At 39.9% G+C, this 15286-nt stretch overlaps 1 protein-coding gene across 1 annotated transcript in view; it reads right to left on the reverse strand.

Moving 5' to 3' along the window:
• Positions 1–15286, reverse strand: part of plb1 (phospholipase B1) — a 30745-nt gene that overhangs the window by 4327 nt on the left and 11132 nt on the right. The window contains exons 17-38 of the mRNA XM_053510053.1: positions 13603–13676; positions 13418–13461; positions 13228–13336; positions 13037–13088; positions 12308–12388; positions 12154–12219; positions 8932–9032; positions 8278–8359; positions 7301–7405; positions 6572–6667; positions 5141–5212; positions 4912–4977; positions 4572–4632; positions 4353–4411; positions 4206–4273; positions 4061–4104; positions 1805–1904; positions 1669–1720; positions 1312–1392; positions 1033–1098; positions 820–914; positions 638–719 (exon numbers count right to left, since the gene is read on the reverse strand). Coding sequence (XP_053366028.1) covers positions 638–719; positions 820–914; positions 1033–1098; positions 1312–1392; positions 1669–1720; positions 1805–1904; positions 4061–4104; positions 4206–4273; positions 4353–4411; positions 4572–4632; positions 4912–4977; positions 5141–5212; positions 6572–6667; positions 7301–7405; positions 8278–8359; positions 8932–9032; positions 12154–12219; positions 12308–12388; positions 13037–13088; positions 13228–13336; positions 13418–13461; positions 13603–13676 — 1656 coding nt within the window. The remainder of the gene's footprint in view (positions 1–637; positions 720–819; positions 915–1032; positions 1099–1311; positions 1393–1668; positions 1721–1804; positions 1905–4060; positions 4105–4205; positions 4274–4352; positions 4412–4571; positions 4633–4911; positions 4978–5140; positions 5213–6571; positions 6668–7300; positions 7406–8277; positions 8360–8931; positions 9033–12153; positions 12220–12307; positions 12389–13036; positions 13089–13227; positions 13337–13417; positions 13462–13602; positions 13677–15286) is intronic.

Raw genomic sequence — 15286 nt, forward strand, 5'->3', positions numbered from 1 at the left:
CTAACCACAACAACATACACTGTTGATGCACTGAAAGGACGCAGACTATACAAGATATACTATAACAGATATTCAGCTGAGAACTAGCTTGAGGTCATGTTATTGACTGGTCAGGGTTTTGTTGTTTTCCTGAATGCACATGTAATTTTCAGTGTTTCTGGCGATTGCACATACAATTATTTCAGTTATGCTTTAGTATTATGAAAAATATGAAAGTCTTCTTTAAAATATTTTTTGCTGCAAAAAATTATAACATATAAAAATATCTTAAATATTGATAAATGTATCTTCTCTTTCTTAAAAAAAAAGATTTGTTTCACTTGCTAAGACGCAGCTTGTTGCAGCATTAATTGCTTTTGTGGTTGTAATTACATGCACGTGAGGTGAGTTTTTGTTTTAAATGAATTATTCTACATAAGTTTTTAGATCTGAAAAGCAATTATTTTTGCAAGTCAAGCACAAGCGTTAATCATGCACAAACATGATTAGTGAAATCACACCTGCAAATCAGCCTCTTTATTAGTGATCCTGCTAATAAATAACTCTTCTTAAATAACGGAATTGAAAGTATATCTTACACATTAGATCATTAAACTGGGCTCGACATGTGCAACATGTAATCTTTCAATAATTAAACCTGTATTTGCCGATTGATCCTCTTCATCTCAACCAGCTCCTCAGAGTTCTCTTTAGGTTGCAGGAAACATGGACACAGGGTTCTGACACACACACACACACACACACACGGTTCTCACACAATTCAGTGTGGGAAATAAATCGTTATATATGAACAGATTAATTAATATGTGATTTAGTTACGGCTGTAAGATGGTGCATCCTGTGGCATTTGACTTTATCTTACGCAGGTCCTCAATCTGTAGGATCTCCACAAAATTGACCAGCACTCTGGGTACCTACACACACACACACACACACACACACAATATATATATATATATATATATATATATATATGCACATTGCAAACCTGCTTATTGGTTCCTGTCCTAAGAATACAACATTTTTACTTACTTCATTATACAGAATGTCCAGAGCTTCCTTAATGTATCCTATGTACATTTTTGGAGAAAGAGAGGCCTGGACACACACACACACACACACACACACAAAACAATACACTATACAGTATATACAGACCCGAGGCACTAGATCCTAAAGGGCCGAGACCACAGTGCTATAACCACTACACCGCTGTGGCACCTTAAATATATATTCAAAATGATTATTAATAATTATTGTGCAGTGCATGATGTTGTGGTGTAGCAACAGATCGTTTTTTTTTCTACTCACCGGGTTGCTGCAGTACTGACACAAATCATTCCCGCCTATGAAAAGGGTCACCAACTTCCAGTCCTGCTCAAAGTCTACACTCTGTGAGCCAAAAGGACAAGAAAAGTTAAAATAGCATTGTTATTGAAATCACATTTAAATAATTTTATGAGCAGGTATAAATATTAATTTATATTTAAATATATATTACATTTATTTATTTGTCACTATTTGACTTTCATCACTGCTTTTATGATTTAGACTTACAAATTGCATCATCAGAAGGAATTCATTAGGGATTTTGGGTTGTAATAAATAAACATGAATGCAAGTAGAAGTGAAACCTCAGGTGAGTGAGGGGACAAAGCAGACGCTCACCGTGCTGTTCTTTAACTCCTTCACCAAGTCCCTGACCTGGTCCGGGATATCACTGTAACATCAATTACACACACTCGTCACAAGAGTGCCTCTGGATGCAGGAGTGTATGTGTGTGTGTGTGTAAGTGTGTCTCACATTGCTTTGGCTCCGCTCACGGCCATATTGAAGCCGTTGGGCCTCTTGCCGCGTCCTTGCGAAAAGCCGAAAACATTCGGGTTGAACTTTTTCAAGATGTCTGCAGAAGAGTGAATATTTACTAAATTAATTATCACCAGAATTAGACGACAGGATGGAAATTAGTGAGTGTGCTACCAAGAGCTGTTTCTAGTGTTAAATTGTAATTAACTAATATGCCCAAAGCGTCTGACATGGAGTGCAAAAGAGTGGGGTGTTGGTATAAATACTATAATCATTATTGGTTATTCACAGCATCAACATGTAGCAGTGGGAAAATGGGAGAAAATATTTTGACGCAGAAAGATCACTTCGTGCAAGCCCAGATAAATGAAAGATAACGCTTTTTTTGAACAGCTTGAAGAACACAGATGAAGACCGTCAGGTTGCCAAATGGTGAAAAAAAAACTACTGGGATGTGTAGTTACTCCTCTAAATATAAATCTTTATGTACAAAATAGAGGCTCCTTTTGATGTCACAGATGCTTATACAACTGGAAAGCCGGACATCACTCCCAAACACCAATCACTGATCACCATCTCTCCCAAACACCAATCACTGATCACCATCACTCCCAAACACCAATCACTGATCACCATCACTCCCAAACACCAATCACTGTTCACCATCACTCCCAAACACCAATCACTGACCCCCATCACTCCCAAACACCAATCACTGACCCTATCTCTCCCAAACACCAATCACTGATCACCATCTCTCCCAAACACCAATCACTGATCACCAACTCTCCCAAACACCAATCACTGATCACCAACTGTCCCAAACACCAATCACTGACCCCCATCTCTCCCAAACACCAATCACTGACCCTATCTCTCCCAAACACCAATCACTGATCACCATTTCTCCCAAACACCAATCACTGATCACCATCACTCCCAAACACCAATCACTGATCACCATCACTCCCAAACACCAATCACTGTTCACCATCACTCCCAAACACCAATCACTGACCCCCATCACTCCCAAACACCAATCACTGACCCTATCTCTCCCAAACACCAATCACTGATCACCATCTCTCCCAAACACCAATCACTGATCACCAACTCTCCCAAACACCAATCACTGATCACCAACTGTCCCAAACACCAATCACTGACCCCCATCTCTCCCAAACACCAATCACTGACCCTATCTCTCCCAAACACCAATCACTGTTCACCATCTCTCCCAAACACCAATCACTGATCACCATCTCTCCCAAACACCAATCACTGATCACCAACTCTCCCAAGCACCAATCATTGATCACCATCTCTCCCAAACACCAATCACTGATCACCAACTCTCCCAAACACCAATCACTGACCCCCATCTCTTCCAAACACCAATCATTGATCACCATCTCTCCCAAACACCAATCACTGATCACCATCTCTTCCAAACACCAATCATTGATCACCATCTCTCCCAAACACCAATCATTGATCACCATCTCTCCCAAACACCAATCACTGATCACCAACTCTCCCAAACACCAATCACTGACCCCCATCTCTTCCAAACACCAATCATTGATCACCATCTCTCCCAAACACCAATCATTGATCACCATCTCTCCCAAACACCAATCATTGATCACCATCTCTCCCAAACACCAATCACTGATCACCAACTCTCCCAAACACCAATCACTGACCCCCATCTCTTCCAAACACCAATCATTGATCACCATCTCTCCCAAACACCAATCATTGATCACCATCTCTCCCAAACACCAATCACTGATCACCAACTCTCCCAAACACCAATCACTGACCCCCATCTCTTCCAAACACCAATCATTGATCACCATCTCTCCCAAACACCAATCATTGATCACCATCTCTCCCAAACACCAATCATTGATCACCATCTCTCCCAAACACCAATCACTGATCACCAATTCTCCCAAACACCAATCACTGACCCCCATCTCTCCCAAACACCAATCATTGATTACTATCTCTTCCAAACATGAATCATTGATTACTATCTCTCCCAAACACCAATTACTGATCATCATAGGTGGCAAACACTGATTACTGATTAACATCTCTCCCAAAAACCAATCAATGATCATCATAGCTCGCAAACTTTGATCATTGATCACCATCTCTCCCAAATCATTAATTGACACCATCATGTCCTTATACCATAATAACTGGCCAGCTAATTGCTAAATGCTAAAAGGTCAGGATACTCACTTGGTAGTGTAGTGACTGTTTCGAGAGTCTCATCACCTCCAATGCTGTCAATCAAATCACACGGAGCATTAGAAACGAAAAACAGCAGATGGTAAATTATCAGGTTGTTGAGATTAGCGTTGATGTTCAGATCTGTAAAACTCGCCTCCAGGACACGCCTCTCTCCTCATTCAGTAGCTGCACAATGTTTGTAGCTCTGGCCCCAAAACCAGCCTGACAGAAGAACAGTGTATTAGTTCTGTCATTTAATAATGTAATACATCTAGTACAATGCATTGCATGTTTTACTTACAGTTATCGAGTCTCCGAGAGCAGCAACTACCTTAATGTCTCCTGGACGCAACCTGTGGACTGAGAAAGAGAGACAGATCCATGTCACAGGTCTGCTTCTTGCAGCTGCTGGTTTTGTAATGTAACATGTAAGAGAAGCTAGTTTTAACAATACACACACACACACACACACACACACACACACACACACACACACACACACACACACACACAGTCTTACCTGAAGCAGGTACAGTGTCTGAGGCAGCAGTGTGCATGCATGAGAAGTCACTGCCCCAGTTCTGCACAGATACACACACAGACACGCAAAGGGAAAATAATCAAATGAACGAAGAATAATACATTCCCGACACGTCATGTTTTATTTTAGCCATTTGAGTGAATTGTTACTATGGAAACGGTAACACCTCAAAACCCACCAAGCACATTTTTATAAACATGCGCTACTGTCAGAGCTGCTGTTATAGAAAACTAATCAACACCTTCTCACCCAATCAGAGGCCAGAATTATATACATGTACAGCTTCAACAGCTGGATGACGTAAGGGTTATTTACTCACCGCAGCTGTGAGTGCGGCTCCCTCTTTCAACATGCTGCTCCCATAGGTTGAAAAATAAGGGTTATTCTAAAGTGATAGAATGCACACATTACCAAAAGAAAAAAAGGAAAATAATGCACGTCCAGTATTATAATCAGATATGACAAGATGATAAAAAAAAAATATATCTGAAATGAAAAGACATAAAATCGAGAAGTGCTTTTGAATGGGACCTTTAAGACCTGCTTACCTTAGAAGGACACTTCATAGTCACACCTTTATTAAAGTCCACAGATGTGGTTTTACTGTTTACAGACTCCAGCTGAAACAGAGTTGTCACACACGTTAAAAATAAGAAAAAATATGTGCAATGTGGTGCCCAGGTGATTTGTGAAAATGATTCCTCCATGCTCCCAGAACACTCTTTCTGAATAAAAAAAAACTCCATAGATTAGATAACCTGCTCATTCAGGATATTCAGGTTATCAGCTAATTTAATTTTATCGCCACCTATCGTTGCTGAGTCTGGACCTGACCAACTGAAGCAACTCCAGATCATAACCCTGCCTCCAGAGACTAATAAAGTGGCCACTATGTATGATGGGTACACCGCTTCATGTGCTTCCCTTCTTACCCTGATGCGCCCGTCTCTCTGGAATAAACCCATTGCATCAAAGTCCATCCTTTTCTGAGCTCACTAATAAGTAGTTTTCTTATGGACACACAGCTGTGTGAGTTCTCATCACATTGTGTGTATGGAAATGCTTTTACTTTCTGTATTAAACACAGCTTTCATAGATTCTAGTTCTAATTTTAGTAATTTCAGCAAGATCATTAGTTAATTCATTCCCTTGATGCAAGCTCTTCTGAAATTGTGACAGCACACCCACACAGCTGTGCATAGGTTTACAGTAAAAGTATACATTTATCATGTTTTATCCTGAAATAGTCAGAGTAAGGTTTTTTTTGCGCTCTAAGGTCTAAACATTTAGACAAGATCTAAATAGTAGTGTGTTAACTACAGATCGGTAGGTTGTGAGGTTTAATCCCAGCATTTCTTTATCAGAAAGCCATTTCCATATGTTTGGGCCATTAAAGAAGTTTTAAACATGAAGCAGACAGTCTGTTTAGGGCTCCGGCGTACTGAGAAAACATTCTGCTGTGATGTTATCCAAGCATTAGTGAAACACTAAGATAAGTGCATTAGTGTAAAAGGAGATTGTATAGAGAAATTGTGGCTGTTTTATATTCCAAAGCAATTTATTATGTAGAATAAATATGATGGATGTGTATGTGTCAAGTCAAGTCAAGTCAAGCAGATCCTGATTGTCATCTCAGCTGTATACAGCACTGTACACTGGGTAGTAGAGTGGAAATGACATCCTCTTCGAAGCAGATGGTGCAGGAGGAATGTGCTTAAGTGCAAACGTTGTAAACAGTGTAGAAGCATAAGACATAAGTGTTGAACATTATAAGGGTCTCGTATGTTTTATGTTCATATCTGTAGATTGTCCAATCAAACGGCTGAGCAAAAGGAAAGCGGTACAGGTTGGTATGAATCCTGCGAGCTGGGATCAAAGCAGACTGAGATATTCTTAATACTGTACATCTTTGCAATCATGTTCATTTATTAGAGCAAGTGTTAATACTGTTTTAATAGAAACATTTGTGTAAATCTCACCATGTTGTTCCAGAGGGCTCTGGCCATGAGACCCTGAGATTTCTGACTGAGATGGAAACAATCCGCAGCAAAGAAGGAGCGATCAGGCCTTCCATCCTGAGTCAGGTCAAAAAAAAAAAAAAAATAGGAAGATCCACATTTTACTATAAGATAAAAAACTAAATACACAATATTAGCTTTAAACTTTTAAAGATTCCCGAAAAAAAAAAACAGATTATGAGAAACATTTTGGTTCTCCTAACAAAACAAGTACCAAACAAGAGAACCAAAATGTCTCTCGGGATCTGTTCTTTTTTTCAGTGCAATAGATATTTGTTTAGGTTTGACCTTATAGACATTTTATGAGCTTAAATAAAATACAAAAAGTTTCAAAGTGATCAGCTCAGGCACAATTTACGAAAGGGACACATGAAGCGAGATCTTGGTCATGCCTAGGCATATTTTTTATTGATTACATATTCCTACATTTAAATAAAAAAAAAACTTGTTCTTGCTGGGTTGTTTTTGGTTAAAAAAAATTTTTTAGAACTTTTATTTAAAAATGTTTTTTTTTTTTTTACTTGTGCTCAGTATAAATAAAGGAGAACATTTAAGGATCTGTTTAAACTCAAACAAAATGCTGAAATATAAGGGAAGCTTCCTACATTACAAGAGGAAAAAAAAAAAAAAGAAAATTGAGACTGAATTCATCATTTGATGCAATTTTTCAGCCTTTTTTCATTTAAATACCGGCAGCACTGGAAACGTCATGTCTCTGAAAAATGGCTGTAAGACCACAGTGAAGTCCGAACGAATTTTATAGCGGCCAGAGTCCACCAAGTTCCTCGTAGCAATCTGAGAACACACACACACACAAACACAGTTAGCTACTTACACTTGAATTTCCTTTCTGTTTTCCTGATTATAATATACATCACATCACATTAATATTAATCTCATAATATTATGCAGTTATGAATGATTAAAACTTTTTTTTTAAGTAATGGGATAAATTATTGTGTCCCAGGCTCATTATATAGAATAGAACATGCTGTTTTTCTACAATATTTTAATCAGGGTTATGTCTCTATTTTTAATTACATTTTTAATAATCAGTTTACAAAAACAACGCCAAATCAAAGACACAGCAATCAGAGACAGGCCACACTATCATGACCGCTAATACTGGCTTGAAAATAATGGATGCTTTCGTCTTTCAGTAGAGAGCAGAACAAGCTGCTCAGCTCGCAATCAGCCACCAGAGACGTCTTGGACGACGCAGTTAAAGCACTTCATTACTACACCGAAAGCAAGCTGTTTTCTTGGAATGGATGCAAGAATAAAATTGGATTTTTTTTTAAAGGAAACTAATTTATTTGGGTAATTGCCACTTTATTTATGCCGGATGTCCAAGGGAGACTTTTAGAGAAACAGCTCAGGTTAGCTAAGACGAGTTAGCCTGGTGCTAGTTTAGTCACTTGACATTTAAAGAAAACACAGAACACATTAAGACTTAATACTGAGGTATCAGATTGACATTTAGCAATGAAATAAATATTAGTAGAACTAATAATAAAATATTCCAGACACACACAATTTAAACCTCTTTAAAAGTACATGATATCTTCACTAGCAACCTGTAATAAATGCAAGTTAATACATTTACCTGTGAGTTCCTAAACTCATATGAAACCCTCACAACTGTGTGTATTATCCAAAGTACACACCTGATATGCTTTGTTTATTTCTATTAAAGCCTGCAGGTCTGAAGATCCTTCTGCAGGGTTCACCACACAGGGACATATACTCCTGTAAAACACACACACACACACACACACACACACACACACACACACACACACACACACACACACAGTACAGTATATGCATAAGGATACTCAAACAATTCAATATACAGTATTCATGCATAAAGCTACGGTCATACAAATTATGCTTTTAAATCTAGAAAAACGAGTGATCAAAAGATGGTCACTATTTTCAAAGGCATTTCTCTAACATATAGATATAGATGTATATAGATTTGCAAAGGAATTGTCAGAAATACAGCAGTTTGGTCAATAACTGTCTAAATAAATACATACATATTCTGGACACTTTGTTCTCATCAGTTTAAGATATAATTATATATAATAATAATAATAATAATTATTATTATTATTATTATTATTATACCTAACAGACATCTCCAGAGTTTTTGTCCAGAGAATTGTTCACAATATTAATATTAAACTTCATTACAAAACCCAGCTTTAGGGTAAACCTCAAAAAAAGCTCATGTTTGCTTTAAGAGCTGATACACACTTGCCCTGCTATTAACCTCGAATGAGAAGGTGTTATAAACTGAAGGTGTGTTTACTCACTCGACCAACCAGGTTGGACAGAGGAGGCTGAAGTCCTGGTGCAGCTGGCGCAGGGGAACGATGTTAAAAAGTTCCACCAGATTCACTAGAACACGAGGAACCTACACAACAGCACATCACACATCATACACTCGATTTTTAACTGAATGACCTTCACTCTCTGAGTTTGATTCCTGGCATTGCTAGAGAACCAGCGCTGGATTCTAGTGCTCCAAGCCAATTTGGATGAAAGAAATATAAAGCTGTGCCTGACCTAGTGCTGACTGGGGTGCTCGTTTCACTCCCAGTTTGCTTTGATGACTCATTCATACACTGACTGTGCTTCTTTGCTTTCTTTTTAGCCCTCAGAACAACACAGCAGGGGTATAAAGCTCTCCATCAGAGTGAAATGATAGTGAAAGATGTAGAGGCTTCAAAGTAGAGAGTGATTTAATGCGATATAGGAGCACAAAATAAATGTAACTTTAGTGAGACTGAAACAAAAAATCTTACCCAGAGTCCACATCTCCGCCATTAAACGAAGGCCACGCCTCCGTTACTAAAACTGACAGATAAAAAAGACCACGCCCCCTTTACTGAGACTGACAGTTACAAAAGCCCCGACTCCTGACATTGACACATACAGTACAAAGCCATGCCTCTACACTAACACTGACTGATACAAGGCCACAAAGCCTTTACTGAGGGTGACACATACAAAGGCCACACCTCCTTCACTGAGACATACACTTATAAAGGCCACTCCTTCTTCAGTGAGACTGACAGATGCAAAGGCCACAACTCCTTCAGTGAGACTGACAGAAACGTAAGCCATGCCTCCTTAACTGAGGCTCGGAGATACTAAGGCTACGCTTCCTTCACTGAGATTGATTAATACAAAGGCCATACCTCCTTCACTGAGACTTACACTTATAAAGGCCACGCCTTCTTCAGTGAGACTGACAGATACAAAGGCCACACCTCTTTCACTGAGACTGACAGACATAAAAACCACACTTATAAAGGCCACACCTTCTTCAGTAAGACTGACAGATACAAAGGTCACACCTCTTTCACTGAGACTGACAGACACAAAAACCAAACTTATAACGGCCACGCCTCCTTCACTGAGACTGACAGACCCAAAGGCCACACCTCCTCTAGTGAGACTGACAGACCCAAAGGCCACGCCCCCTTTAGTGAGACTGACAGATACAAAGGCCACACCTCCTTCAGTAAGACTGACAGTTACAAAGGCCACACCTTCTTCACTGAGACTAACAGATACAAAGGCCACACCTTCTTCAGTAAGACTGACAGATACAAAGGCCACACCTCTTTCACTGAGACTGACAGACACAAAAACCAAACTAATAACGGCCACGCCTCCTTCACTGAGACTGACAGACCCAAAGGCCACACCTCCTCTAGTGAGACTGACAGACCCAAAGGCCACGCCCCCTTTAGTGAGACTGACAGATACAAAGGCCACACCTCCTTCAGTAAGACTGACAGATACAAAGGCCACACCTCTTTCACTGAGACTGACAGACACAAAAAACAAACTAATAACGGCCACGCCTCCTTCACTGAGACTGACAGACCCAAAGGCCACACCTTCTTCACTGAGACTAACAGATACAAAGGCCACACCTCTTTCACTGAGACTGACAGACACAAAAACCAAACTAATAACGGCCACGCCTCCTTCACTGAGACTGACAGACCCAAAGGCCACACCTTCTTCAGTAAGACTGACAGATACAAAGGCCACACCTCTTTCACTGAGACTGACAGACACAAAAACCAAACTAATAACGGCCACGCCTCCTTCACTGAGACTGACAGACCCAAAGGCCACACCTCCTCTAGTGAGACTGACAGACCCAAAGGCCACGCCCCCTTTAGTGAGACTGACAGATACAAAGGCCACACCTCCTTCAGTAAGACTGACAGATACAAAGGCCACACCTCTTTCACTGAGACTGACAGACACAAAAAACAAACTAATAACGGCCACGCCTCCTTCACTAAGACTGACAGACCCAAAGGCCACACCTTCTTCACTGAGACTAACAGATACAAAGGCCACGCCCCCTTTAGTGAGACTGACAGATACAAAGGCCACACCTCCTTCAGTAAGACTGACTGTTACAAAGGCCACACCTTCTTCACTGGGACTGATAGATACAAAGGCCACACCTCTTTCACTGAGACTGACAGACATAAAAACCACACTTATAAAGGCCACACCTTCTTCAGTAAGACTGACAGATACAAAGGCCACACCTCTTTCACTGAGACTGACAGACACAAAAACCAAACTTATAACGGCCACGCCTCCTTCACTGAGACTGACAGACCCAAAGGCCACACCTCCTCTAGTGAGACTGACAGACCCAAAGGCCACGCCCCCTTTAGTGAGACTGACAGATACAAAGGCCACACCTCCTTCAGTAAGACTGACAGTTACAAAGGCCACACCTTCTTCACTGAGACTAACAGATACAAAGGCCACACCTTCTTCAGTAAGACTGACAGATACAAAGGCCACACCTCTTTCACTGAGACTGACAGACACAAAAACCAAACTAATAACGGCCACGCCTCCTTCACTGAGACTAACAGACCCAAAGGCCACACCTTCTTCACTGAGACTAACAGATACAAAGGCCACACCTTCTTCAGTAAGACTGACAGATACAAAGGCCACACCTCTTTCACTGAGACTGACAGACACAAAAACCAAACTAATAACGGCCACGCCTCCTTCACTGAGACTGACAGACCCAAAGGCCACACCTCCTCTAGTGAGACTGACAGACCCAAAGGCCACGCCCCCTTTAGTGAGACTGACAGATACAAAGGCCACACCTCCTTCAGTAAGACTGACAGATACAAAGGCCACACCTCTTTCACTGAGACTGACAGACACAAAAACCAAACTAATAACGGCCACGCCTCCTTCACTGAGACTGACAGACCCAAAGGCCACACCTTCTTCACTGAGACTAACAGATACAAAGGCCACGCCCCCTTTTAGTGAGACTGACAGATACAAAGGCCACACCTCCTTCAGTAAGACTGACTGTTACAAAGGCCACACCTTCTTCACTGGGACTGATAGATACAAAGGCCACACCCCCTTCACTGTTTCAGAAAGTTTCCTCTAAAGCTTGCACATTTATTTATTTATTTATTTATTTACATGAAACTCGTATTTAACACTCGGATCTGTTTCACCTGTTTCTGTAAGATGTCCAAGGCATCACGGATGTTTCTTGCAAAATTATCAGCAGAGTAAAAGTCCTGAAAAATGAAAACATAATATGTATAACAATGTAATAAAATAAAAATGTTATCAATCACATAATAATAAAATAAAAGTCAGGTGTACCGGGTCTGCGCATTGTTCACACAGATCATTTCCTCCAATAAACAGTGTGATGACCTTCCAGTCATTCTGGAAATCAATGCGCTGGAGAGACATTCAGAGAGAGAGAGAGAGAGAGAGAGGGAGATTATGTGTGCTGCTAAATGTGTTTGTCTTAACATTAATAAATCTTAATGTTTAATTCTGATACTTCCATCCTTTTTCTAATTTCCATTACAGCATTTAAACTAGATTTATTCAGCTTTTCATTGACAAATACACAATTCAGGAAAGGCAGAAAATGTTCAGGAAAGCTGTTGCTAACTAACTGCATGCTAGAAACCAAAACTGCTAACCACTAATTAGGCAACCTGAACATAAGATTTAAAACAACAAATACACACAGCGAAAGAATTCATCACAAATGAAAATTTTCATGTACAAAATGAAATGTAAAAAAAAATGCAGAAAAAAAAATGAAATGTAATTAAAAATGTAGCTTCTTCAGGGTAAGACCAAACAGCTTACCATACAATATATTACCAACTAGCAGACCCCATGCTAGGTATCTGACAAGCTAATGTTAAAAAGGTTTGACTACTCTTATGAGATTTACAACTTACTGATTTATCATTAACAACTCAAAGGTAAAGGTAAAATCTTTATCAGTGTGTATATACCAATAGAAATGGTTATGAAACATAAAGTTATGGATACTGTTAAGACAGATATGTATGGTTAGCTTCATCTCACCGAGTCACTTGACATTCTTGCGATGAGGGCTTGTGCCTGCGAGGGCAAGTCTCTGAAACAAAAGTTACATATAATAGATCCAGCTCAAAGTTTTTTTCAGTCCTTTGTTCACTTATTCATGTTAGGTTGTGTTAAAAAATAAAATGCAATATAAAATCAGTTGGATCTGTGTGGTAGGTGGAGGTACTGACTTGCTCTTGGCTCCAGCTACAGCCTGGTTGAGGAATGCCTGCGTCGTGGTGGCTTTGCCCGTACCGGTGGAGAAGCCGGCGAGGGAAGGATTAAACTCCCTTAGGATGTCTGGACAACAACACAAACCCTATAAGGGCCTTTAACCTAAATACGTTCAGATGCTAAGTTAAAGACTGATGTTTTACACACTTGCTAAGGTGGTCACAGATGAAAGATCTGCGTTGCCTCCGATGCTACAGGGATAGACACAAAAACCAAAAGAAATATTAACTTATGCTTATTATAATATGACTTTAAAAATGCTAAACAATTTTGCTGTGTGTGTGTGTGTGTGTGTGTTTGTGTGTGAGAGAAAAAGAGAGACAGAGCTTGACCTCCATGACAGACCACGGTACTCCGTCATAACACCGAGAAGATTATTCTGACCGGCGCCCACTCCATTTCCTGCCTGTTTGTACACAAAGGAAGTCATTGGTGACACTTGAAACGTAATGTTATGCTGTTAGCCCTACTGCATCTATTCAATTATCTACACTAGAACATATCAGACTGTAAATACTGTAAAAAATAACACATGCATGTTCGTCCAATTTAGCAAGATGTTTTGTTCTTTTGTGCTTTATTACCTGACGCATACTTAAAGTCTGACATTTTCTTCTGAAGGTTTTTTTCTTCGGAGCTAAATTTTCTCACAGGTAAGGTGACCTTCTCATCTGCTGTGCGTGGTCAGTTTGGACAGAGCCCTGACATACTAGTGTATTCTCAGCTTTAATGAGGATCACATCAGGTCTGAGATGTCCTCGGTAAACCAAACACACCATTTACTGCATTTAGCGCAAATACCAATCGCTTCTGCACAAAAAGCCCATGGGTTTCAGTCAGAACTGATCCATCTCCTCCTACCAAGTCACTAGACTGGATAGGTGTGTTTGATGTGTTGATTTGGGTGTACAGTATTGTGTGGGTAAGTTTAGGCTTGTAGGCAGAGTTGGATTGGATCCCTGGACTTCTGGCTTCATGTTTTTAGGTGTTTGGATGATTTTCGTGAATTTGGTACATAGGGGTAAACCTTTAGTGACCTTTTTTCTTCGCTGCTTTTGTGACGAATTGTCTTTATCTCTATGTGAATTCAACCATTTTTTTCAACATTTTGTTAATTTTATTTGTTTAAAACAAAAGGTAAATTCATGTTTTTACACTGTGTAAATGTTCCAGTGTGAATCATCACACACTCGCTGTGGAAGACAATGTTTGGCACAGGGCACTTATGGCTCTCATTCTGAACAATTTACACTCATCTGGTTTGTACATGCTGAAATTTGATTTCATAACCTTTTAATGAGCAGTCTAACATTTTTAATATTGATTAAGTCCACATAACAATATTAATTCATTCATGCATTCATTCTTTCATTTTCTATACTGTTTATCCTGTACTGGGTTGCATAAGGCCTGCAGCCTGTCGCAGGGGACTCAAGGCACAAGGTAGGGTACACTCTGGACAGTGGGCAGGGCACACAGGCACACACACTAACTTTCACACTACAGGGAAATTGGAAAATCTGGTTATTCTACTTTGCATGTCTCTGGGCTGTGGCAGGAAACCGAACAACCCACTAAGCACGCAAAGAAAATACAAACATGCACAGACTGTCCCGAACCCTCGACCTTGGAGACGAGAGGCTACTCTCCTAACCACTACGCCCATGTATGAAATATTTTATGTACAAATTACATTGCTATTGAACTACTGTATATTACTAAGTGAATCATTTCTGATATACAGAACATTTATTAAATATCCCTTACACTTTAGACCCTAAGACATACTGTAACACATGTTATGTTTTTTTATCATGTATTCTGTCCAGGTTTATTCTTATGTTTGTTCATATTTGTTCCCGTAATGATATGAAAGTTCACAAAGTTTGCACTTGCATGCTGCTTTGTGACATCTAGGAGGAAAGATGGAGCTTTCTGTCCTTGTGCCCATGTTTACAGTTAACAGTGTGTTATAATTGTGTCAGGAATTACAGTAGTTAATCTGAGCAGCTTCAC

This window comes from Clarias gariepinus, chromosome 13, assembly GCF_024256425.1.
Source record: "Clarias gariepinus isolate MV-2021 ecotype Netherlands chromosome 13, CGAR_prim_01v2, whole genome shotgun sequence".
In the NCBI taxonomy this organism is placed as follows: Eukaryota; Metazoa; Chordata; class Actinopteri; order Siluriformes; family Clariidae; genus Clarias; species Clarias gariepinus.